Consider the following 27,796-nt stretch of genomic DNA (forward strand, 5'->3'; position numbering starts at 1 on the left):
CTGTTCACAAAGCACTCTACACTATCACTGCCACAGGAACTCCCCACTCATGTATGGCCTTCAACCATGAGTGGAGTTCAACTCACAACCAGTGAACCGTAATATTTACAAACAAATGATGACTGTCAAGGAACCAAAAACTCTCCTAAAACTAAATTCATTTGCTTGTCACTTAGAATCTCACTTTCCTTAAAGCTACCATGTTATTTGTAGTGATGAAGTAAAGAAATCGCTTGCCTTTCCATCTGCAATCTCAAATCAATTTGATCAAACAAATGCAAATCTATCTTAGAAATTGTAAGTTAGTTAATCCTTTCCCCAATTCGCTATAATGTCATTTTCAAAGAAATTTCAGTTTTACTTTTCTGACTAGAACTGCTATCATGGCATCAGTGGTGGGAACATACATGCACAGTTTCCTTTTCACGAAGCTCATAGTTTCACGGATTATAAGATTATAATAAATTTGGGAAGAAACACTTGGTACAGGTGAGCTAAAATGTTACTGTTTAATAAAGTGGCAGATCTTTGCTGCTTCCAACAAGTTGTGACATTCTCCTTGTAGTTGTACAAACTCTAAATATATCATAACCTTAACATTATTCTTTAGGCTTTTAATGGTTAGGTTAAAACTGGAATTTCTAACTGAATGACAATAAGCTATAAGCTACTAACCTATGAACTTTTAATTGCATGTATGACATGCAACCCATAAACACAATGGAAGTTCATTAAGGTAAAACATAATTTGACTTGGAGGGGTTTACAGAGGGAACTATTAACACAGAGTATTGGAGATTATCCAATAAACTCCCTCCATGGTTAACAAACTGTCATCTGTGAATATTTATTGCTTCCAAACATAAGTATCAGGGCTTACTCTTTACATGTGTGTCATAAACACCAATATAAATTAGAAGTAACAGTTGATAAGGTCTCACTCGTTTTTTCTATTGTTAAAAGGGAAATGAATTTAAAAACGGAAAGTGACTATTTAAAATGGGTACATGGTCAGAACATTCTGACATATAAACATGATAAACATTTACTTTTAATAATCATAGATCTTAATTAGACGTAACCTCACAAATATTCATTTCCATATATGTTACTCAGTTCACAGGATATGCTGTATTAAGCAATCATACCTTGAAAAAAGTACACTTGCCATTGTCATCATTCTATAGCCCAAGGCTGTGGAGTTCACAGAAACAATCATGGTTCAGAGATGAACATTTTGAACACAACTGATATTCTACAGTTAACAAAAATAAGATTTTAGTATATTCACATCAATAAATGATCTTTGACATGATATGGTTTGTATTTTGCCCATATCTTCAACTTTCCATTTTTGATTAATGCCTTATAATCAATACATGTGATACTGTTCCAATGTATACAAAACCGATGTCACACTGTCAAAACGTTCTCGGTCTCGACTTGCAAGGTGCCATACCGACGTCATCGACTGGTAATACTCATGTACATACAACTATTATCCAAAGAACATCAAAATGGTCACGAAAACATAATATATTCTTAAAATGTGAGAGACAAAAATAGATTATCTAGATTTTTCGAGGTAAGATTCACGGAAGTAGGCTTCTGGTGGGCATGTCAAGGCACCCGACGACACAAGGTGCCCGCCGCAAAACGGTATCGTTAATTCAACTGTACCCTTCATCAAATGATGACTTACTAAACAAACAGACGATGAATCCGTGAGACCCTGAAATAGAGCGATCGGAACTGTTGTTCGTATATTCAGCCCGGAATTTCCTAGATCTGTTCTCTTCCTCTTCGATATAGCTTACTCGGTTGTGACGTCAGCAGACATTGCGGAATTTTCATTATCGTCAAGAACGAGATTTGTTTATTTTCTATGGAAAATGGTATTTAAACATTGATATCAAACGTTATTAAAGAATAATGAAGATTCACAGTTAACTGTCAAATTAGTAATTTCAGTGGAAGAAATTCATCCGGGTTCCCGGATGGTCACAAAATTTATAAACTATGAGTAAAACGTCAGCAGTTTACGTGCAAATGCCCTCGGTTTTCCAGCCGTATTTTGACTGTACACGATAGTTCACAAATCGACGAAAGAGGTGGACGGGCTTACGGATGCAATGTAGTTAAAACAAACCGTAAACATTGAGAACGGGGTGTTGATGCGTACCCATTTTTGTCTACAATGAAGATTGGCCTCCCGTCTCAGATCTTCGGGACTTGTATGTTGATTTACATGCATCAAAACAGTGCTTTAGCTCGGAATACTCGCACCTGTTGAAAAACTTTGGAGGTTGCATTTATCTTCATCAACTGACAGGTAACAACATTCCTGTAACACTTTAAACGAACTTTTCTCAAGTGTGACATGCTGATCGGTTGATTTGTATTTTATCTATTCATTTTCGTTGTGATGATATGAATGTATTTTTCTGTTTTTGAAGGATATGATAGCTAACCGCCTGTCCCATTTTTCTCTGAACACGAGCTGTACCATGTCGAACTCTTCAGCTGTCAAGAGCTTCCGTCCTGTTTCTAACATGTGGGCGGGGCATCAGCTGTTAATAAGTGTAACTAAGTTATAAGGTTCAACACTGATCATATTGTCATTCTTTACACAAACCATGTTCGTGAACTTCTGTTTACATTTCACAATTAATGTACGACAAAGTTTCATAAACACAAAAAAGTTTTAAGTGTGTGGTTAATAACAGTCATTATACCATGGAAACCGGTGATTTCTCATTAATACACTGTTACTCTAACATTTTGAGATATATTCACTTCCCAGAAAAATTGTATTCTTCTGGAGTGTCACTATAATGTTATAATAAACAGAAATCAGGATGTCTAAATTTGTTTCATCTGGTTGCATTTGTGTTATGCTGGGATATGCTTATATATGCTCAAAGTGCGATATTAGATTCCTAACATTTGAAGTTTAATTTTAATTAGTAAATAGTAATTAATATGAAAGTGTAATTTTGGCAAGCATAACTCTGCAAGTATTAAATAAGTGGCTGATAGAAATATATTCCATTTATGGTGGGATCAATATATTTTTGTTATTTTACTGTCTCAGCAATTAAGGTTCTTATTATCTCTCATTGGATTAGCAATGTGCGATGACTAAATTGGGTGTGCCTAATTAACTGCTAAACACCTTTCATTATAAATGTTATGCTCTAAGTAATTGCAATTAAAGTCAATTAATTAGTGATTACAGCCATTACAGTTGGTTTAAACTTTGATACATCTTAAGTGTAGCAATGATTTCATTTGACTACTTTTATTGAAAAAATATCTGTGTCAGCAAAGAGCTCAAGACACCAAAGGTTAAAGTTGTCTTTTCAGATTTGAAAAAGTTATATGTGTTTGTTAAGTTAGAAGTTTCTGTAATGTTCATGTTGAAAAACAGCTTGTCAAGACTGAGAAATATAATTGATAATTTAATTTACATGTTATATCTCTTAGTGAATTCAGAGGTACAGATAAGCTGTGTATCTGCGTACATTACGCAAATATTTATGTGAAAACTCAATTCCTATTAAGTATATTGCGTACATGTACACTTGAATTTTTGTAAATATTCAATAAATGTGATCTTACATGCGTACACACAAAAATGTAAAATCTTAGCTTGTGTACCGGTGGATAGATAAAATAACTGAAGTATATTGAGAGGTTCTGTTTTAGGTCAATCATGATCTTGGGAACTTGCAGTCTTTCTTATCGTTTCTATTATTACAGATCAAATATAAATAACAAGCACTAACATTTAAACTTTATTATGTTTTTACAATCAATGGAACATGACAAAATACCCAATTGAGTTTGAGTGAAATGGGTACAATTTATTTGGTTACTCAAAGGAAAGTTAGGATACCCAATTGAGATGAAGACAAGCAAGTACATAACCCAATGACCAAAAATGTTATCTGTAGCTCTGGAATTAATTATCCTCTTAAGTTTCTTAATGATCATTTATGATCTATATGGTCTTCTATTGTATTGCATAACATTAAAATATGTTTTAGGTTATAATTCAACTGTATGTATTTTATTCATCATGACTGTGTGACCAGGATGTTGCAGGTAGAATGGCTTATCACTAGAACCTTGAATAATGCTTGTTAGATCATTTTAACACATACAATTTGATGTGACAGAAATCTTGAATTGGGAAAAATGTATACACATATACATGTATAGTAGGTTTGCCTTTTGCCATACGAAGTATTTGCTGTGACAAAAGATATGAAAACAATCAGCTGCTGCATAAATGCATGTTTGTAGCACTGACAAAATATTCTGTTTAGTCCAATTTGTCTTCTCAGGATACGTAATCTTGAATACAGATTAAACCCAAATTGGTGTGTTAGGAAGCCTATGTAAATTTGTCATGAACTTGTGGCTTTGATATTGTGCAAGCTCAAAAACCCAGTCTTCTATTTTTCAAAATCCTGTATTCATTCCTAAGGGTAAGGTGAGGTGAAATGGGGTTTAACGTCCTACTTAAGAATATTTCGTTCATATGACGACATGCATGCGTGTGAATGTGTGGCTGCTTGTACTAGCCCAGACTTATGCTGGTTTTATAGTTCTAGCCCACTGAGATACCATGCCGCAGTTAAGCATGAATACCCCACTCAGACACATTATACTGACTCCGAGCCGACCAGTCCTTGTTGTACCCATTACTGCCAAGCGCCAGGCAGGGACCAACAAGTACCATATTTTAACGTCTTTTGGTATGACACTGACAGGGATCGAACCCACAACCTTCCGCTCTCCACTACACCACAGAGGCGGTCCTCCTAAATTAGAAGGATAATGAATGTCTGAAGCAGGGGCAAAATATTCCGTTTTGTCCAATCTGTTTGGTAAGGATAGCTAATCTTGAATACAGAGTAAACCCAATTGGTGTGTTAGGCAGTAATTTATATCAGAATTCAGAATCACTGAAAAAACTCATAAGTATGCATTCTAAATTTTATCCTCTCTTTGTTCTCTTGCTTAACAAAGCTAAGGCATCGTTCATAGTTGTTATTAAATGGTGTTATTTGTCAAACAACTAAAACATATTTCAATTACTTGAAGACAAGTATTCTACAGTTCACAGAGTTTGAAAACTGTTCACATTCTTTCACTGATACACTAACTCCTTTGTTCATGTAACTTTATAGCAGACACAAACAAATTCCTATAAGGTTCAATTTGTTTTTAAAATTCAGATGAATTTCAAAGAGACTCCCTTCCTATTCCTAATGCAATACTCCTAATGCAATACAACTTTAAGTAGTATTTAAGTTGTATCGGGATTTATCGTCTCTCGTGGCGATGTATTGATGTATCATGGACCCTCGCTATATAAATATCCTGATATATTGCCTAAATGTGTTTTGTATCGATGCACTCTTATCGCATAGTCGACGATGCAAACATCAATACTATCGATGAATCGTTACGCCACTAGTTGCTGTTATGCAGCAATGCATTGATACAGCACAAGGTAACTGAAATACTGGCATTATTACACTTAACACCCCAGTGTGTGATTGAGGCATTATTACACTTAACAAGGCTTTACTGACAACTAATTCCATACGAGATCAGATCCACCACAGAACTGACTACTTTTCAGTCAAAATTGAAAACCCACTTTTTAACTGAAACATATTGTTAACCATTTGCAGTTTTTGTGCAGGCTCCAAAAAACGCTTCTGAGCAGTTACTAAACTGGATACTAGCACTATAGAAATATCTAGTTATTATCATTATTATGTACAGGGGTGGAAATAACCCATTGCCCGACGTCCGACTCCAGTGTTTTTTTCTGCCGGGCAAGCAAATTTGTATATCACACTGTACTGTTGTCCAGTTGACTTGCCAATGTTAATTATGTTGTTTATTTAAAAAATCAACAAGAAAACGTCCGGTATAGTGGAAAAATTATCAGGGCAAGTACTTTCACATGTGCCACTGTACGGAGTACACTAGCAATTTTAAAGTTATTTCCACCCCTGAATGTATAGTAATTCTATCCTTCAAAGAGGCAAGTCCAGATAAGCAGACAGTACAGTCTGTTATTTTATTTTTGTAGAAATTTTCATTTGAACTATTAATTATTACATTACAGACTTGTGGAAGTCTACCCACAGTCTGCGATTGCAGATTATTATTGAACATTTAGGAAATGCTATGATGCATTTGAAGTGTTATGCATTAAAATGTTCTTTGAAATATTTTATTTGGGATGTTTTATCACTAATCATTTCGCTACATATTTTCAAATAGTCACATTTGTAATAGCATGCTAACAATACAAGTGTTTAATTATTAAGATTTGAGTGATTTCGGTCTTGATGAAAGCAAAGTCTTTGATCTTACTTTCTACAAAGTAGATAAATAATGGTGATTATAGTTAATTAAGTTGGCTGATATGTACTTGCATGGGCCTGGCGTCCACACAACAGCTAAGTAAGGATTTCACTGAAATCTAAACCTTGTACACAGGATCTAAGCAACATTTATGTACAGTGATTACATCTGTAGTCTGTGTGTTATCAAGTTCCTGACACGCACACAGAATTCAGGAATAACAAATACATTGTTGACAGGATTTGACTTGTAGGTGAAGACAGACAATATGCTGATATATGGTCTCTGGTGAAGAGGAAAATATGATGCTTTTGTTTCAAAACAAAACAATTCACTAGGAAGAACTTCTCTGGAAATATGGTGGAAACTGTTTTCAAAGGAAGCGACTTTTGGGGGGGCAAAAGATCAATTTGATAGTGTTTCACTTGATTTCAGTCATTGACGTGAGACAAGGATGGTTTGAGATACTGCTACTACTAATTATGTTGTGCTAACTTCCATACAGAAGTTGTATGCTCAAAGTGCTCACATTATATACCCTGTTCAAAAGATCAGTGTGCACCCTAAACTTTAGAACTTGGTTAAATTTCAATAATTCAAAGGTATCATGCCTGGTTCATGTAACTGGTGACCCGTGAAAGTCTGGGTTAGAATGAATCTTCAGTAACCCATGCTTGTCTTAAGAGGCGACTAACGGGATCGGGTGGTCAGGCTCGCTGGCTTGGTTGACACATGTCATCGGTGCCCATGCTGTTGATCACTGGATTGTCTGGTCCAGACTTGATTATTTACAGACCTCTGCCATATAGCTGGAATATTGCTGAGTGTGGCGTAAAATGTAACTCACTCACTCATTCACCCATGTAACTGGTATCTATCGATGGTTCTCCACAGGAATACATTCAAATCCCTGAACCATATGGTTTTAACTACCACCCTGCCTTTTCTCTAAATTAAAAAGCCAGAATTTTTCTTCAGGTTCTGAATCTCCTGCCTCTTTAATCAAAATGGACTTTTTTGTTTCTTTCAAATTTGTTTGTTTGATATTTAATGATGCGATCAGCAATATTCCATCTATAGGGCAGCAGTCTGTAAATAATCGAGTCTTGACCATACATCAAGTGATCAACAGTATGAGTGAGTTTAGTTTTACGCCACACTCAGCAATATTCCAACTGTATGGCGGCGGTCTGTAAATAATCGTCAACAGCCTGAGCATCAATCTATGCAATTTGGATACAATGGTCAGGAAGCCTGACCTCCCGGGTCCCATTGGTCGCCTCTTATGACAAGCATGGGTTGTGGAAGACCAATTCTCACCCGGATCTATATTTTCAGGGACTGAGCATTAGTCTCGAACCCCCTGAACTTCATAGAGAATCTGCTTGTGCATACAGTCAATCAGTAGCTATGTTGTACCAGGCTGCTTACATGTCCTTGACTCTCTCTACATAGCTGTCACAGGTGTGTGTGTGTTCCCACGTAGGTGAAAGGAGAGCTAGACGTGTTAAAGAAGGTGTGTTAAGTGCTTGTAAACTGTTCATTCCTTTTGGCATTGAGTGATGTTAAGTGAAGTAATGTCAGTAGGTCAGTTGAACTTCCAATATGGTTTCTGTTTGATTCTTTCAACATTGTTCTTTGTAATAATGTTTTGGGGTGTGTTTATTTTTGGACTTGGAAATTGAAGTTTAAGACACATTATTGTTTCAAAACATCATCTTGACCAAATTCCTGAGTTTTATTAAGGATAGATTGATTCTTTTTTATGGACATTGATTAAGTGCCTCTTCCACTTGTGTTGATGTCTAGTTTGATTCAAACTCTCCCTCCCCGGGATCGGGTGGTCAGGCTCGCTGACTTGGTTGACACATGTCATCGGTTCCCAATTGCGCAGATTGATGCTCATGCTGTTGATCACTGGATTGTTTGGTCCAGACTCGATTATTTACAGACCGCCGCCATATAGCTGGAATATTGCTGCGTGCGGTGTAAAACTAAACTCACTCGCTCAAATTCTCCATCACTACAGTTTGATAAGACAAGTGTGAGGATTCGTATATTTGTAAATCAGGTTAATGTTTTTTTTACATCTCTTTTTTGTTTTCTTGATAGCCAAAAATATTCATTGCTTTTGCTAACTTGACTTATTAGATCAGAAGCAGTCACGAAATTTTGGTCTTCACTTACCTATCTTGTATGATCAGTCAACGAAAAACTTTGTAGGATCACAATAAATCACGAAACATTGCTGTAAACAAATAGATCGGATCACGATAAGCCATAACATATTTCTGTACACTAGTTCAACTTGTTGGATCACGATATGTCATAAAATATTGCTGTACACTAGGTAATCTTGTAGTATCACGACAAGTCATAAAATATTGCTGTACACTAGGTAATCTTGTAGGATCACGACAAGTCATAAAATATTGCTGTATACTAGTTAGTCTTGTAGGATCACGATGAGTCTTAAATAATCTTGTAGGATCACAATAGATCATAACACCTTTACATACACTAACTAAGGGGAATCACGATAATTAATAAAACATTGCTGTACACAGTTAATCTTTCAGCTTATTTTAACTACAATGGGCGTATTTAATATCTGACAAACAATATGTTTTGTCCTTTCCGGTTGTCACAGATACTGAAACTAGGAAGTCAGACTTGATTTATAAATGTGAGCTGCTGATCGGCAGTGTTCAACCCTGGGGAAGACTGGAGTAAACAGTGGTGCTCACAAAATGTCAAAAACGGTACTGAAATCATGGTATTAGCGATTGATTTTGCATTTATGCTGCTTTTAACACAGGGAATACCAATATAGGTTATACACTTTGTACCGAGGAGAATCAAACCTGGGCCTGACGAGCAGACACTTCACTACTAGTGAGTGAGTATGGTTTTACACCGCTTTTAGCAATATTCCAGCAATATCAGCGAAACGGGCTTGCCATATTGTACCCATATAGGGGAATCGAACACAGGTCTTCAGCGTGGCAAGCAAACGTTTTAACCACTAGGCTACCCACCGCCCCACTTAACTACTAGGCTATACAACTAACCAAATACACGTATGAAGGAAGACGTTACTGCCGTATGAATGTTTCATTCTCTTCGGATGGATAAAACAAGGATAAAATATTATTCTGTTTTCAGTGAACATTATGATGACCTACCTGCTGGCTAAATTAAAATCCTGTGTACTTAATACATATTCACTGTCATGTAAATACATCCAAAACTATGGCAGTATCATACGTCTATGGACAAATTGTCTTCAACCATAGAAATATGTCACTTGAACTGTGTAGTAGTTAGTTAACGTACAATGATAGATATGTGTTTCACATATGATAACTGTTTAGAATGTTAAGGTACAAAATTTTCCTAATGTTCTATTCATTAGATTTGTAAAATTTGAATATGTAGTTGCTTGTCGTACAAATTACATGGATGTGGAAGTGATCGTTAGGGAGCAGGTATTTTAAGTTGGATTACTTGTCCCCAATCCCTTTCACATTTGTGAATAAAATATGTTTAAATCAATCAAGTAATCGTACATATTTTGTTGGTGCCAGTTTCTTTTATCTCAGCATCTAAAAGCATCTAATTTTGCACACTCAGTAGCCTCCATGCTGCTACACAGGAAGGCGCGAACCAACACTACATTCATTCACAGAGAACGTTAACATAGTAGAATAGGTTTCGGAAAAAATCATTTAGATGGTAATTTTTGTCTAATATTGCTAGTTGTGACTTGTATAAAAGTATCAATGGCCTACCCTCACCCCGGAAATATTTAGTTTATGGAACATTATCCTGATTATCATTTTCTGCCCAGATGTCAGGTTTTGACAGAGTGTATCAATTAGCAAGGGCAGTTAACTCTTGTCACACTTCATTAGCATTACCAAAGCATCAGTACATTATCTAGCAATTTATACAAGATGCTAACAAATGTTTACATGTTCTGCTTGATTTGCATTTTAGAAGTTGATAAATAAGAATGGTAAGATACTTTGTGGCTGACAACTTCTTTATTATATTATGATGCCATGGATTAACATGGATTTAGCTAAATTTGGTAGATACAATTTACAAATCTCTATGAAATTTGTTTATTGTGTATTAGATTTACCAATATGCTTTGGTATCAGTTAATTATGACAGCTTATGGTCATGTACTTTCACAGCAGTGAATAAGGAAGTATGTTTCCCTGTGATGTACAGGGCTGTTGATAACTGCAGCACTGACCACCACCTGCATCGTGGTATGCTGGGGAGATATGGGCTATATATACATACCTCAGCAAACACAGCTCAGTGGGAGCCATTACAAATAATTGGGATGGTTTGTTGAAAGCCATTGTGATTTTCCTGTGAAGGTTAGTAATTCAGCATGTAAGTACCATTTACAATAATAATACTTGAATTTATGTGTATGGATTCTCCAAATGTTTGCCATCAGTTGGGACAGTAGCATTGTGGTGAATATGTTCATCTTTAGATTTTAGGATGGCAGTTTTCCGCTGATTCGTGGATTTCCACCAATTTTATTTCAAATTGATCAATTCTGTGAATCGTCTAAATCGTCTGAATTCCCCTGAACTCCCCATTTGATGACACAATGATTTTCCTGTTGCCATCCCTGAATTTTGTTTTGCTGAGTGCTGAGTTGCTTCCCTTAGGTGTACCAGACTCCTATTTAGGTCTGAATTCCCTGATTTACCCTAATAATGTTTCTCAGGTTATCTTCACCAAACATATATTTGTAGTTTCCCAAAGTGGTGAATGTCTTAACATCTGCGTCACTTTTGGTATCGTTCCACATCAAGCTGACTGCCATTTTGTAACTAAAACACTGTTATATAGTGGCATTCAACCAAACTCACTCACTGAGTATTGTAACAGTTTTTGATGTGAAGGAAGAAATTGTGTTGTAAGCAAGAGCGGATATCCCCCTGAATGAGGAAGTATGTTGGTCATTATCATGAATACTAGCATGGCTGCGTCCTGGAGCTGATATTACATGACATAACTGACACTTGACACAGTTCGGTATTTCTGTTCATGAAATATTTCTGTATTCCTTTCACGTATCTTGTATATTGTGCAGTAATCTGATGAATCAAAGCCCCTCCCTTATAAAAGCTTTCCACCCTAGGTTTGTATGACAATACTTAAATAATATAAACCCTTTAAATATACGAAAACTGAAACATATATGCTATTTAGATTTGTGTGATATCTGAAAAATGTGAACCTCCACCTAGATCACTGATCAGGGTGGTTCAGTCTGGGAATAGGGACATCATCAAACCAGTCCTATAACACTGAGGCAATATGCTGTAAATTTCAATATGATGCGTGTGTTTTACTAACACTGTTCACGTGACTGACACCATTGTGTGTAACAAAAACAATATGACAATCATGGGCAGTTCCAGAGTATCTTTTCTCAATTTACGTGTTAATATCTATTTTGTGTTTTTAGACTAAGATAATAGTCACTTCACTGATGCACCGCCCACATCAAACAGCCCAAATGGAAGCATTATGTTTCCGTTTCAATTTTTCACATGTGATGATAGATATTTTTCATGTTTGAGTCATATTATCAAGAACACTTTGCCTTAGAATGATTATTTTTGTTCTTTCTTTTTTTTTCAGTTCTACTGACATAGCACACATTCCTTTTTCAGAATGCATGATGTATATTAGTCCCTGTTTCATATTTACCATAACCAATTCTACCCTTACCTTAATTTGGCCCTCCTTACCTTAATCAAGCCCTTACTTTAACCCTCGACCTGATGTTGTCCTTACCCTCATAGAGCAAGAAGAGGTATAAAACCATTATCACACACTCACTGACCATGCTGACATGTAACATTGTTCTTCACCATTTGAATAACCCACCCACTCTTCACCATATTTACACTGGTGATGAGAATGTTGATGGGAAGACCAGGGTCCCGTTCCACAAAGCGATTGTAACGCTAAGATGATCGTAACTCCCATACTTTAACATAGACTTACGACTGTCGTAGCGCTACGATCACTTTGAGGAACGGGGCCCTGGGGCCTGTTTCACAAAGTGATCGTAGTGCTACGACTGTCGTAAGTCTATGTTAAAGTATGGGAGTTACGATCACCCTAGCACTACGATCACTTTGTGAAACAGGGCCCAGGGTGCCATTGTACAAAGCGATCTTAGCAATAAGGTGACTGCAGCTCCCATACCTTAACATAGGTGAGGTGAGGTGACATTGGATTTAACATCGTACTTGAGAATATTTCACTCATATGACGACGTGCATGCGCGTGTATGTGTATGTGCGGCTGCTTGTACTAGCCCAGACTGAAGCTGGTTTTATAGTGCTAGCCCACTGAGATACCATGCCGCAGTGAAGCATGAATACCCCACTCAGACACATTATACTGACTCCGAAAGCCGACCAGTCCTTGTTGTACCCATTAATGCCGAGCGCCAGGCAGGGACCAACAAGTACCTTATTTTACGTCTTTTGGTATGACGCGGTCGGGGATCGAACCCGAAACCTACCGCTCTCCGGGCGGACGCTCTAACCACTACACCACGGAGGCGGTCGCTTAACATAGACTTAAGGTAGTCTTAGCGCAAATGTTGTTTTGTACAAGGGCACCCAGCAAACTAATTACCACACATGCATGTTGAATATAATTGTTGTATTTTTGCCTTCCACCTTCATGCACACCTTATATTATCTTTTTGTATTATTTATTTTTTAAAGACAATGTTTGGATGTGGCCAGGTCAATGAACCTGACAGCGGAGCGCATGCCACATGCACCTTCTACGTAGGTATGAAGCCAACAATGTGTTACTTTCTTCATTTAGTCTCAAAGCATGCTTTCTCACTGTTGTACTTAGTCCAGCTTGTCTTTTGTCACTTTGTTTCTTGGTCGCCATTTTTCATGCCTTTTTGTAGCTGTTATAATAAGCCCATTTGGGAACGGAAAACTTACCCACAGAAACAAGGATATCTGTGAAATTATTTTCAGTAATTTTCAGACAGTCAGACAAGTTTATTTCAGTAACATACTAAAGATTTGTTTCCTTGGGCAAGATCACTTACCTGTTTTCTGTGACTTCCAATATTTCTGACATGATATAAGTATATAGCAACAGACCTAATAATATCAAGGATATTGTTCTGAATTAAAGAATTACCTTTGACTCCTTCTTGCTGATCATTTAAGTTGTTCCATAGCTGATATTGATCTGCGTGAGGATCTGATATTGTGATGTCACAGTTTAGCATATATTTGGAGATGACATCATCCATTGTTCAAAAGTTAAAACAATTGTGTTATGTTCCATCAATAGCCCAGCTGAGCTGATGTCATCACTTGACATGAGAAAAATTATGTTTTTCTGAAATAAATTGATGCAAGGTGACTTAAAGAATAACTTTTTTGCAAATCATGGACTATCACTCCTTCATGAATTAATGTTGACTTTCTTTGTGTTGCTCGGAAACTAGTATTTTAATCCTTAGACCTTTGGGATAGATACTTGTAATTCCTGTAGTTTGTATAAATCTGTAAGTAAATGTTTTCAGTTTGCAAAAGCAAAGATATCCTTGTGAGTCTGGTTTGAAAAATATTTGTTTGTTTGTTGTTTAATGGTCCAGCTAACCAATTTGGATCAGGATATTTGTTTTCATTTTGTGAAGGTTCTATTGCTGACACTGGCTCATTGTTTTTACTGATGTTCATGCTATTAAACACTGGTTTTGTGATCAACAATTAATAAAATACACGACTACATAATGTGTCTGTTGCAGGGATGACTACAGCATAAGAAAATTGGATTTTTCTGTGAATGATGTATTATGAGACTTGCCTGTAAAATGTGCAAATATTTGGTAACACCTAAATACTTGTTTTTCCTTCAAAGTAGTGTTCGGAATTTACGCTGGTGCTGTGGTCCCTGGCTAGTAAAAATTCATCAGGACCATTAAATGACAGGTTTGCAGTGGTCCTGGTGAGCAGTGAATTTTCTATTGATAGTTATGTAAATCTATGAATGTTATTTTGGACCAGTGAAGTACAGACAGGACCACTAATTATTGTCCACTGACAGGTCCTGTGGTCAAGTTGGAAATTTTGAAAGGTTTCTTTTCCTGCAGTGGTGTTTGCCTGCTATATCACAACAGTTACATTGCCATATTTGGATCAGTTTGTGAATACCGCCTCAGCCATGTCCCACCATTACAGTGTAACAAATAATTTAAATCTTTCACCAAACCTGATATGATTTCTTGAGAGTTGCCAGGGCTCCAGATAATTTTTGAACACCAGGAGTACGTACTCATTATTTATTCAATATAGGAATACTCGAAAACCTTAAGCCTACATTTAGAGTACTGAATGGAATTTAATGGAGTATCAGTAGTCTTGTGTTTCGTTTCATATATGTACCACAACATTGCTAGTCTTGTCTAAACTGGTCAATAAACAATAAAACAATACCTTTTCAGATAAATACGTCTGTAAATGATTCTAAGACGTGGTGCGTATCTGCTACGTTTTATAAATTATTTCCTACCGTATCATGCAAATTTTTTTATCCATACATACGCCGATACGGCCCTTATCTGGAGCCCTGGTCGCAGGACAGATAGATAATGATGGATAGCTAACCAAGAGGGTCAGTATAATGTCAAAATAATGTACGTCCATGTCACACGACCTGGCTAACATTTGTATTTCACTGGTTTCCTGATAATAATTTATTTAAATTGGGAAGGAATTTAGTTGCAATCACGTTGTGGATAACCAGCGCAGGTTAATATTAACAGCCATTAAATTGATTACTATCCAAATGGATTTCAATCTGAGAAGTCGGCACATGTTGTACGAAGTGGTTAAATGAATGTTTTAATTTTAGTGATGTTGCTCACATTGCTTAAACTATCAATAACTGGTTTGCTGGGCCAGATATTACTTACAGGCAGACATATCAAAGCTACAACATTGCTCACTATGATGTAAAGCAACAAGCTGACCTGGAGAAATGAATAAAATTCCTGGCAAATTCCAATGCTGTAAAGATGGACCACCTACATAGAACACCTGCCTGGTTTATTCACGTTACCCTAGCCACATGACCGACATGTTTTGTCATAAAACCACTAGGTTCCAAATCCTGGGCAAGATTACTGTCTTTGTGAAAGGGTTGAATTTTGCATACTTTTGTATAAACTGGCTTTAATTCCGTCAGGGTAATTTATTTCAGCTGAGTATGTTTTTGAAAAATGTCATGAACACCATATTGTCTATCAGTAAAGGGACTGAATATTTTTCACCATGTTAACAATAATATCTTCAAAGCCTGCTTATTCAATCGTTATTCAACAAGTGTAATTATTGGCTACAAAACCTGGTAGCTATCAGTGAGAAAATGATGTTAAAAACTCCTTCCACTATGTTCTCTGCCAATCTGGGGACCCGTGAATTATCAATCTTCAGTAACCCATGCTTGGAGTAAGAGGCGACTAATGGGAACGGGTGGTCAGGTGCGCTGACTTGCTTGACACATGTCATCGGTTCCCAGTTGCGCAGATCGATGCTCATGCTGTTGATCACTGGATTGTCTGGTCCAGACTCGATTATGTACAGACCACTGCCATATAGCTGGAATATTGCTGAGTGCGGCGTAAAACTAAACCCACTCCCTCACTCACTCCCTTGGATGATCAGGATATGCTGATTATGTGTGTCCCTTTTGATCCAATTTGTCAGCAGCACATCCGTGGTTGTCGAGTCACCAAAGCAGTCGACTTCTGTGACCTAGATCCTTTTTGCTCTCCTTCAAAGAAATTTATATTGAATAAATCTTTTATCAATACTAAACTTTAAAGAGTCATGTGACTGATAGTTATCTACTTATGATTTAGATATGAAAGGCTACCTCACCCATTTACAACTTTAGGAAGTTAAGATATAGTTGTGTTTGTTTATCAGTGAAAGCGTCCATACTTACGTCATTCGGGTGACTATGCTTACATTTCCTGTTGTTCTTGGTTGAAATGTTCAGTAGATACACAAACGTCAGTAGCGTATATCATCACACAAAATGGGTCTCTTCAAACGCATTTGGAGTCCAGCAAAAAGTAATTATGATTTGATTTGATTTTTATTGTTGTTAGACCATCGTTGAAGGTTATTCATGTTGTATAGATATTTGTTAAGATTAACTATGTTAGTAGACTGGTGTGGCTGTCAGTATTTATTGGATTAAATTAGAACTTGGATGTGTCATAGATGTTGTCACACATCAGGCTGTTAACAAACAACGATAATTTGACAAAAATAACATATATAACGATAACAAGAAAAAGAAATATAAAGAAATTAAATGTTTTTCACAATTTTTAACTGCTAGATATGCAAGACAAAGCAATTGACTTCAGTTTAGAATCACTATGACATACATTGTAATATTGTGAAATTTTGAATAAATGCACAATTCAAAGAAGCACTAGAATATACTTGAAAATGTTTTTCTACCTGTAAGTTCTGTAAGTTTCATTTGTAGATGAGATATTGAAGCTGAATTATATAAATTAGTTGTCAAGTAAATACTGTCTGACTGAGTTTGGCTTTACGCCGCTTTTAGCAATATTCCAGCAACATCACGGCGGGGGACACCAGAAATGGGCTTCACACGTTGTACCCATGTGGGGATTCGAACCCGGGTCTTCGGCGTGACGAGCCAACGCTTTAACCACTACACTACCCCATCACCCCTAAAGTAAATACAATTCAGGGACATTTTGAATGTTCAACTGGGATCCAAATGATATGTCTGTGTCAAAACTACAGCTGTTCTACTGTAGGGGAAACTTTTGGATACATCCTGGTCGGGAGACATGGTCAGGAAGTGAATTGTTAGTACACAGCTTTCAAGTTGAGACAAGTGATGTGGGCAAGCTGCTTGTGTGTAATTCTAGTGGCACCATCATGAGTCACAAACCTAGACATGTGAGTGGGTGAATATGGTTTTACACCACTTTTAGCAATATTCCAGCAATATCACAGCACAACACACCAAAAATGGGCTTCACACATTGTACCCATGTGGGGATTCGAACCTGGGTCTTCGGCGTGACAAGCCAATGCTTTAACCACTAGGCTACCCCACCACCCACTTTTAGCAATATTCCAGCAATATCACAGCACAGCTTCACACATTGTACCCATTTGAGAAATCAAGCCCTGGTCTGGCAGGACGAGCAAATGCTTTAACCATTGATGTACCCCACCGCCCCAAATGATGTGGGGAAGCTGCTTCCTTGTTCAGGATATGTTACTAGGGACCATTCTTCATAATCCCCATGGTATGGTATGGCCCAGACTGCCACTAAGACCTGGGGGGCGGTGGGGTAGCCTAGTGGTTAAAGCGTTGTCTCGTTACGCCGAAGACCCGGGTTCGATTCCCCACATGGGCACAATGTGTTAAGCCCATTTCTGGTGTCCCCCGCCGTGATATTGCTGGAATATTGCTAAAAGCGGCGTAAAACTAAACTCAGTCAGTCAGTCAGTCACTAAGACCTGGCTAGATGTGTATTAGGGAGGGAGGCAGCCAGTGTGATACTCTAGTTCTATATAAGTTCTCAGTGGACCATATCATGTTCTGTGTTGTACCTTGCTTGGTATCTATTGCAAAGTGTCTCATTACAGCTTTAATCTCGATGAAGCCTCATAGGGGTTCCAGGATAAATTCCAGTATTCATGCCATTAGTGGGTCATTTCTAAAAAACATATTGGCTGTGAGGAGAAGGTACCCTTCTTTGGCTCATTGTGCACTGGATACCTGCAGTTCATAGTAGAAGAAATAATGCAGTGTAGTCCCAAATAGATAAAAGGTTCAGTTCACCACAAGACTGATCGGCAGTACAAGTTTCATCATGAAATAGGCGGGGCAGTGGGGCAGCCTAGTGGTTAAAGTGAGTGAGTGAGTTCAGTTTTACGCCGCACTCAGCAATATTCCAGCTATATGGTGGCGGTCTGTACATAATCGAGCCTGGACCGGGCAATCCAGTGATCAACAGCATGAGCATAGTGGTTAAAGCGTTCGCTCGTCACGCCAAAGGCCTGGGTTCGATTTCCCCACATGGGTACAATGTGTGATGCCCATTTATGGTGTCCACAGCCATGATGTTGCTGGAATATTGCTAAAAGTGGCGTAAAACCATACTCACTCACTCTTGAAATAGTCAACAGCTTTGGTGTTCTGTTCCTCAAATTGAAAACACATGGAGGACAGACAGATGGATTATAATGCTGATAACTAAATCCCACCCTTTTTCAAACCACAGAAAAAAACTGTTTTGAAAAGTAATTTGCATGCATAATTCACTGTGATAAGATTCAGCTAAAAGCAGTATATATGAAGAGTGTACATACAAAGAGTATATTTTTTTCTGGCCTTAATATTGTAAGAAAGGAGGCAGTAGAAATAGGTTTAGATGAAGAGAATCTGGAAAAACTAACAACAGGATACCATCTAATGAGGTAGATCAGATTTAGAGTAGGTCTGAAACTCTACTCTGGACAAGCTGGTGGAGGAGGCTTAACACATGGTGGAAAAGTCACAGTGTTCATCGCACACTCTCCATTATGGTACACACTATATATAACTATAACTTCAAATGGCTTTATCAGTATCAGCAATATTTAAGCTTAGCTGTGGCAACTTGTCCATATATGCTTCTGTTATATTTTTAACCTCTCATCTGAAAACAAGGTTTTGATGGAGAAACTTTGCTTCAGTTATCTTTGCAAAGGTCAGAATTCTTATGCTTTCTTGAAATGAATGAAGTGTTCAAAGTTCACGAGTTTGAAAAAAATGTATTTATCTGGTAAGTTCTTGTGTAAATTATGTGTTTCTGTTTTCATCAACATTTCCTGTTGAACTCTGTGTGAAAGATTTTCTCCACCATTACTTTCCTGTTGCACGGTAGTATTGTTACATAATACTTTAATTTTACTGTTTCAAATTCCATATTTTCATCACAGGTATCAAAATGTCATGATTTTATGATAAACTACTTGACTCCATACATAATAAAAATACTGTTGTGGTTTCAATTGTGCTTAATTTCAAAATAGAGTAGGAAGCTTTTAGTGTTATCTCAATATATCTCATTGTCAGTGTATTTGGTTGGTTTGCATTAGAATAATACTACTCCATCAGGGAATGAGAATGCCAAATGTGTTGTTGGTAATTGAGATGTTTACTAGTTAGTTAAATAGAACATAAATTGTGCTAATTTATAATCTGCCTGTATGTTGGTTACAAAGGAGCCGATGACTTCAGATTAGAGTTACTTCCCTTTGGAGTCAGCAGTGTCATGGAAGAAAATGATTGTCAGCAATATTTGTACAATTGTCTGTCAACTTGATTCATGTTATTAACAAGCCTCATAGCTGCAACTATTGCAAAACTATTTCACCACTGTCTAGTACTATTGCTCTATAACCGCAATAGCAAAAATTAACTCTTATTTTTTTGGCCTTTTAAAAATACCCATCCAAAACCAAACAGTGCTTGGTTGAGTTTTATTTGTCTGCTTTGATTTTCCGGACAGTGAGTGAGTTGAAATGTAATGTCATCCTCCTACATTTCAGCATTGTAGTGACATTGTGACAGAAAGGACATTTAGGTTGGCACCTTAAATTGAGATCAGTCTTGCAATTGGAAAAAAAGACATACTTTGTTAGTTTTTAAGGCCTGATCTGCTTTTAACGAAACATTATGTACAAAAAAATGTATGATAATTATCATTAGTACAGGTATTGCAATGAATCTTTAACAATGGATTTTTACTCCATATCTTTCACAACAAACAGCATTTTCATTTCAATTTGATGATGTTCCAATTTGTTAGCAGTACAAAGGGATCCTCATCTACTTTTTATATGTTGTGTACACTGTAGTAATGTTTTTTATATGATCTTTTGTTATTTACAATTAATACTTAACGTATTCTGTTAATATTTGTGAACCACATTCCATCCAAATTTTCTTGTTTACTTGAGTTCCACTTAACAGTATAATCCCATATATAACATATTTTACATTTACCCACATTCTGGGTAAAGCATTGTGTGTTTGTATCGGTGGGGTAGCCCAGTGGTTAAAGCATTTACTTGAAAATTGGGCTTGATTCCCCACATGGGTACAATGTGTGAAGCCCATTTCTGATGTCCCCTGCTGTGATATTGCTGGAATATTGCTAAAAGAAGTGTAAAGACCACCTCAGTCTCTCACACACTCACTCACTCTTGTCTTTTAGAAAGGAAATTATCTTGCATTTTTTTTTAAACCATGGAGGGGCGATGGGGTAGCCTAGTGGTTAATGCATTCGGTCCTCACACCGAAGGCCCGGGTTCGATTCCCCACATAGGTACAATGTGTACAGCCCATTTCTGGTGTTCTGCACCGTGATATTGCTGGAATATTTCTAAAAGTGGCTTAAAAGCCAACTTACTAACTCACTCACTTTATAACTATGGTGTGATCTGTTGAACTAAGATTATGTAATCTGATCATTGTGCTTGTACAGCTCACCAGTTCAGTTGATCACGTTTCAGTGCAGTCATGTACAAAAGACAGGATAAATACCAGTACTTGTATAGATACTCTACTGATCCCCAATAGCCAACCCAGCAATGAAGATCTAGTGCTCACTGTCCATAGAACTAACAGCTAATAGAATATAACTTAGAAATTTTTTATTTCTTTTATACAGACTCACAGATATTGTATAAATCATCTTTAAAATATTAAAATAATATATATCATTTTTTTTTAATGTTTTAAGTTGCACGATCTATGTAATAGTTCAAATTTGTTTGTTAATAAATGCCTCTCTTTTTTTTTTTTTCAGATATCGTTAATGTTTTAGCTAATAGTTAGATTTGTTTGTCATTGGTTGTTCCCTCTGTGTATTAAGAACTTGTTATTTCCAGATGTGCGTCCAGCTTTCAGCCATGTATATACTGCTAATAAAAATATAATGTATTGTATGTTGTATAGCTATGTCTATTGTATATTTGTGTGTACTAACATACTTGTATTCATTCTTACATTTTAACCCTGTAAATGTATTCATACTTTTCTCTATGTATGGCTTTGTAATATAATTCTGTTAATTCTTTTGAAGCTTAGCCATCTGATATTCATATTTTTATTGACATGAACATCTTTATTGTTTTGTATTCATCTTTTCCTCACTGTCCTGACAGTTAATTGTATGTTTAAGGAAGGGGGGTGGCCCAGTGGACTAAGGTACTGCCATTTGCTGTGTAGAGTTGTGTCCCTTTGGCATGTTTGAAACTTTAACGATTGTGGTTCTATATCATGGTTAGCCCTGATTATGTCTCAAGTTTTGTCAGTACCATACTTAGCTCATGGGTTTACAAGACCGCCTCCGTGGTGTAGTGGTTAGAGCGTCCGCCCAGAGAGCAGAAGGTCGCGGGTTCGATTCCCGACTGCGTCATACTAAAAGACGTTAAAATATGGTACTTGTTGGTCCCTGCCTGGCGCCCGGCATTAATGGGTACATCAAGGACTGGTCTGCTCAGAGTCAGTATAATGTGTCTGAGTGGGGTATTCATGCTTCACTGCGGCATGGTATCTCAGTGGGCTAGCACTATAAAACCAGCTTCAGTCTGGGCTAGTACAAGCAGCCGCACCTACACATACACACGCATGCACATCGTCATATGAGCAAAAAATTCTCAAGCACGACGTTAAACCCAATTTCACCTCACCTCATGGGTTTACATTTAAACCGTTAAGACCTGCATCTCCTCAGGCTCTTCTTTCAGTGTAATGTTACTGAAGTCTCTTCAAAGAGACATTAAACATGTTAAAATTGACTCAGTCAATCACAAATCAGTTAACACGGAAAGGACACGTCCACTTGAGGTTGCAGCATTTGCTGAATAGAGTTATCTTTCTTAGACACACCAGAATCCAGTGATTGTGGGTTATAATCTCAGATTTTCCCTGATTGTTATTCTTGGTTTATTTGCACCATACAAAATCATATAGGTTTCACCAGTGCAGTAAATGTCAATGGCCTGTTTAACATCAAGGTTTCTTGGCTCTTTAAGCTGATTCACTGAGGCATTTCAATAGGGCATTAAACCACACAGACTGTCTTACTCAGCCACCAAAATTACATGCTAATTTATTATACCATTTTATTCATTTTTTAAACATTCTATAGACAACAATTAGATAGGACTTCATGCTTGTTGTTAGAAAGGCTAATATGTAGCTGCAAATACAATATGTCATCAGAGTATTTGTGGCATTTTTGCCAAGGATTTACAGTTGACATTGTACTAATGATGTAGTTCATACTGTCAACCACTAGTTTGGCCACTTAACCTCGGCAATAATTTGCAGATTGCCATGGTAACTGCTATAGTAAGGGTCACTTCAACCCCAGTCACTCACTAAGGTCAATCTAGTGTGTATCTCATAGCCCAATTGATCAAATTTCCCAAATGAGGACATTTATTTTTGTTCATTAGTCATTGCTGTCTGGAGTCACAGGGAATTGAAATTGATCTTGAGATAGCATTTAGTCATGAGTTATGATACAGGAACTTCCCCTCACAAATCTATTGTTCATAAATTAATTCCCGAATTTTCTGTTGTTTTGGATAAAATGAAATCATATTCATGTATATCAAATTGATAATGTTGAACTTTATGAATTTATTTTTGTTTGTGTGTTAATATTTATATTATTTCTATGTCACAAGATTAAAAGAAATACTAACGGAATGTTTTGGAGAAGGTCTTTGCACTCTATGTTCTGCCTAACTCTGCCTACTTATCTAAAACATCTTTTATCCTAAATAATAATCAGTAACCTTTCTGGCGCTTGGATCCAGGGTATATCTTCCAATACAATCGAAATATTATACCCTGATGCCCTTAATCTTACAAAGAATACTCCATTTGATAATAATAACCATATTCCAGTTTAGTTTTCACTCCTGTCTTGTTTTCTGACCTTGTTATTCAGATGTTGTTTGGGTTAAATATTCTTTCGCAAGTATCAAAGCCAATAATTTATGTTAGACCTTCTATTCGTTCATGCTGATATAACATGAGTTACAGAAAATACTAATAAATACACCTCTAAATCTTACTGACATTTCTATAAATAGACTCCTAATTTTGTATGATACCTTCAATATCAGATTCCAGACTAAACGTCTCATAATGCCTGTATCTATCCCCTGTCATTCCAGACATGAACCCCATACCACCCAGCCTAAAGGGTCTGCAGAGGAAGTCTCGGAAGGGATGGCTTCAAAAGAAGGGTGGAATGATGAAGATCTGGCACCGGCGCTGGTTTGTTCTCTCGGACAAGATGCTGTTTCAGTTCAGCAAAGAGGATGATATTAGGCCTCAGAGTTCATACTTTCTGACAAGTGGTAGCCACAAAGTCACCGAGCATCCTGTTAGTCCGGACGAGCCAGAGAAGTTCTGCTTTGATCTTGTACCAGGTGAGCTAACGTGTATTAACAGTTACTGACAGTATGGTTGTAAAACAGATTATCAGCCTTGATGAAACAGTCAATGTATTGTTCAGTCTTCAACCAGGCAAGCGTAGAGAAGTACACTGTTAGTTAGGGATAATAACTCTTACAGCAAGCAAGGGTTGCTGAAGACCAATTCTAACCCGGATCTTCATGTCCTGCAAGTTGGTAGAGCAACTATAAGAGTGAGTTTAGTTTTATGCTGCACTCAGCAATATTTCAGCTATATGCCGGCGGTCTGTTAATAATCAAGTCTGGACCAGACGATCCAGTGATCAACAGCATGAGTATCGATCTATGCAATTGGGATACGAAGGTGTCAACCAAGTGAGCGATTCTGACCACCCGATCCAGTTTGTCGCCTCTTGCGAAAAAACAATTCTAACCCGGATCTTTATGGGTTATAAGGTGGAACAGGTGGTTGCAACATGTGACCTGGCTTATTGTTTCCTGGCATGGATTGTTGCTCATGCAGTTCATCACTGGTTGGACTGGTTCAGGTCTCAGTTATGGACAAACCATTACTAAATGACTGGAATATTTGTACAGTAAACTATGTTTATAACAAACTGACCTACAAAATAATAATCTTTTTATTTTTTTTTCAGGACCACTTTCTGTATATTTTCCTCAAAATGTGTATTGTAATATTAGTATAAACTAAATTTTTAACTTACCTTACCATAGGTCTTATGCATATTACCTCAAACTCCGCCTAAAAGAGATCAGACAGTCGTTGATTCTCCATTCTCTAGAATGGCTACCTCAAGTATCGACGAGTGTACAGGAACAGAAGTGACGTGATCTCCCCTCTCCGCGCAAGCGCGGTCTATCCAAAAATCACTTTTACTTCAAGCGTACTGCGTGACAGACGTTTTTTTATTTCGCTAGTTTGCTACTCACTGATACTTTCAGATCTTAAAGTTCTTGTTTGTTTTTGGTATGTATGCTTTTTATATCCTATATTCTTCTCTGTGTAGGTGAAGAACATAATTAAAGTAAACTTCACTTACCTGGCTGCCTCGTGTCTCTCACTTCGGTGTGGGGTGTGTTCCCACGTCACGAATATCACTCCACTGGGCATGTTTGGTGTTTTGTATTCTCCTATGTCTCTGTCTCTTGGTTTTGTGTATCTTGATATTATTGCCTAATTTGTGCTTGTTTTCACGCTCTTTTCGGCTCTTTTTGGGGACAGCCATCTTGGTTGTTTACTCTAGTGTTCCGCCTGCTTGGGCGTGCCCATTCTTGCTGCAGGACTGTTTCCATTTTCTTTGCAGGGGGGCTGTTTTCTGTGTGTTTACGTAGCATTTACGTTACACTTTTTTTCGTGTGTTACAGCCTTTCTGTGCATGACCCGGCAGTTTTGCTGTATCTGCAAGGTGCAGATGTCTGCCAAGGATCCCCACCCTTGGTGCCCAGACTGCGGTACTGTGGCCTGTTCACTTGCTGAGCGCTGTCATTTTTGTACTCCGTTGACCGTCGCCGATTTTAAGGCTTATACCGCTGCCAAGAAGATACGGTTGTCACAGCGTAAGAGGAAGATGTCTTCACCTGCTTCGGACGCTCTTCTCCTTTAGCAGAACAGACGTCTACACCTGTGCCACGTATGCCACGTATGCCACCTGTGCCACCTGTGCCACGTCTGACGCCTTATCTCATCCGGAGATACAGAAGCTTCTAAGGACGCTCCTTTTGCCTTCAGCAGTTGAAGCCCAAGCTAGCGCTGTTCCAGCGCCGACACCCTCGTTACCTACCGCTGTCCCAGCGCCAACAGCTGCGTTGCCTAGTGCAGTTCCAGCGCCGACGGCCGTGACACCTAGCCTTGGCGTTGCTGGATTGTTGCATCAACCAGCCTTCCCCGACGCCAACGCCAACGCCGTTGTCAGACTACCGTATCCCCAAGGAGGCACCTGTGTCTACGTTGTCTTGAGAGGAGGATTTACAGCGTCAGTCATTGGAAGAGCGTTCCCGACGCCAGGAAGCCGAGCGCTCTTGTCGTTCTAAGCGGTCTCACTCTAGGTCTCATGGACAGCGCCATCGTTCTAGAAATCCTCGTCATTGTTCTGATACTAGTCATCGCCGTCGTCGTTCTGATTCCAGGTCTCGCTCTCCCAGACATCCCAATGATAGGGAGGCGTTCAAGGTCACCAACTTGTGGGAGGCGCTACTGTCGGTCCCATTCAAAGTTGCCCCGACGACCACGTTCCCCTACAGTTACCTTTAGTGCTGTTTCTCAGCTTCCATCTGAGCGCCCAACGCCTGCTGCTTCTGGCCAATGGTATAATGCTCCTACCGTGTCCTGGGAGGATGCTGAGGAGCGCTATTTTTCTCTAGATGTTACAAGAGGAAGATGATAGGGGTACTTACCTCCCCCTATCTGCTGTGTTTGACTGGATTGCCGACAGACTGCCGGATTGTCCTTCTCCCTCTTCAGGCTCTGATGACCTGAGAGCTATTAGGACTTCTCCCGAGTTACTCCTCCGCCTCACCCGATGGTGGCCGCTGCTGTGGCCTCTTTGGATGCCGACTTTGCTAAACTGTCTCTCAATACTACTATTAAGGCTCCTAAGTCTCGCAAAGGGGACTACAAAATACATAGCTTGGATTTCGCTGATGGAGGTGCGGCTCATGATGAATCCTCAAACGTTTATCGGGTTTTCCACAGTCTTCTTACCGAGTGCAGGACTCTAAGATGTTGGCTATTGACGCAGAGCTCAAGAGGATGTTGAAACCTGTTTCGGCGTTGGCATCTGCAACTTCGGCTGCAGCTTTGGACTTGACTGAAGACAATGCATCGAGGAAAGAGCACCTTACCACCCTGTTCCAATGGCAGGGTAAGGTGTTACATGATTTACTGGCACACCTTCGGACGGCGTTGGTCATGACGACTGTTGTTCAGCGGATGGGGTTCCTGGAGCCTTGCTCTTGGCAGGAAGAGTTCAAAAGAAAGCTGTTGAGAGCCCCTTTCGCGTTTTGCTTCCTCTTTGATGACTGGATTTTGGAGGTTTATAAGGAACACACAGAGCTTACTAATACTGAGGTGTCCCTATCTACTTTCGAGCTCTGAGTTTCGCCTTTCTGAGGACGTGGCCGTGGGCGGTCCGACCCCGACATTCAACGCCATCAGCAGGACCGTCCCGGAGAGCCCCCTTTGACGCCTGGCAGGGGTAGGGGGAAGCGCCCTTACTCAGGTCGCTGAAGCTTGAAACCAACACGACTGGGACCTCCCACCCCCAACCGTGTCGGTTTGTCCTATTCCAGTAGGCGGGACAGTCCTAGAAGAACCGTTTGTCACCAACATTCTCAAGACCGGTTACAAGATGCCAATCGCCATGTCGCCGCCTCTGACTACAACGCCCCAGACCAACAGTTACTGCTAGCAGACAACATTCAGACTCTGTTCCACAAAGAAGCTATAGAGATAGTGCTAGACCCGCAACAGTCCCCGGGGTTCTACTCACCCATCTTCCTGGTTCCCAAGAAAGACTCAGTGAAAATGCGCATGATTCACAAAGCTTTCTGGAGGACCAGAAGGCAAAGTTTCGTCCTCCTGCTTGGGACCTTTACATCGTTCTCTGGCATCTGAGAGCCCTTGGACACTGCTTCATTCGAGAACCTCTCCAGAAAGACAGCTTTTCTCTTGGCCCTGGCCACGGCGGCTAGGGTCAGTGAGATCCACGCATTGGATGTCAATAGGGTGCGTTTTGAGCAGTCGCGGCATGGTCTTGTTCTTTTGGGACTGCTTTGGGATTTCGTGGCTGAGAACCAGCTGCCAG

The 27,796-nt window shown here is 38.6% G+C and overlaps 2 protein-coding genes across 5 annotated transcripts in view; one reads left to right on the forward strand and one right to left on the reverse strand.

The window, feature by feature from the left end:
• Positions 1 to 1,854, reverse strand: part of LOC124289321 (stress-activated protein kinase JNK-like) — an 82,875-nt gene extending 81,021 nt beyond the window's left edge. The window contains exon 1 of one of the 2 annotated variants that reach the window (XM_046725931.1): positions 1,703 to 1,854. The gene's annotated coding sequence lies outside the window, so the exon portion shown is untranslated. The remainder of the gene's footprint in view (positions 1 to 1,702) is intronic. The other variant, XM_046725933.1, reaches the window with a different exon arrangement.
• A 189-nt stretch (positions 1,855 to 2,043) lies between these two features.
• Positions 2,044 to 27,796, forward strand: part of LOC124289320 (rho GTPase-activating protein 24-like) — a 46,846-nt gene continuing 21,093 nt past the window's right edge. Inside the window, exons 1-3 of one of the 3 annotated variants that reach the window (XM_046725928.1) lie at positions 2,044 to 2,332; positions 13,176 to 13,245; positions 23,730 to 23,987. In XM_046725928.1, the coding sequence (XP_046581884.1) occupies positions 13,179 to 13,245; positions 23,730 to 23,987 (325 nt within the window). In that variant the 5' untranslated portion in view covers positions 2,044 to 2,332; positions 13,176 to 13,178. Of the gene's footprint in view, positions 2,333 to 13,175; positions 13,246 to 14,524; positions 14,530 to 23,729; positions 23,988 to 27,796 lie in introns of those variants that run through there. The other 2 variants (XM_046725929.1, XM_046725930.1) reach the window with 2 other exon arrangements.

This window comes from Haliotis rubra, unplaced genomic scaffold, assembly GCF_003918875.1.
Source record: "Haliotis rubra isolate DU_JTF1 unplaced genomic scaffold, ASM391887v1 Scf44, whole genome shotgun sequence".
Classification (NCBI taxonomy): Eukaryota; Metazoa; Mollusca; class Gastropoda; order Lepetellida; family Haliotidae; genus Haliotis; species Haliotis rubra.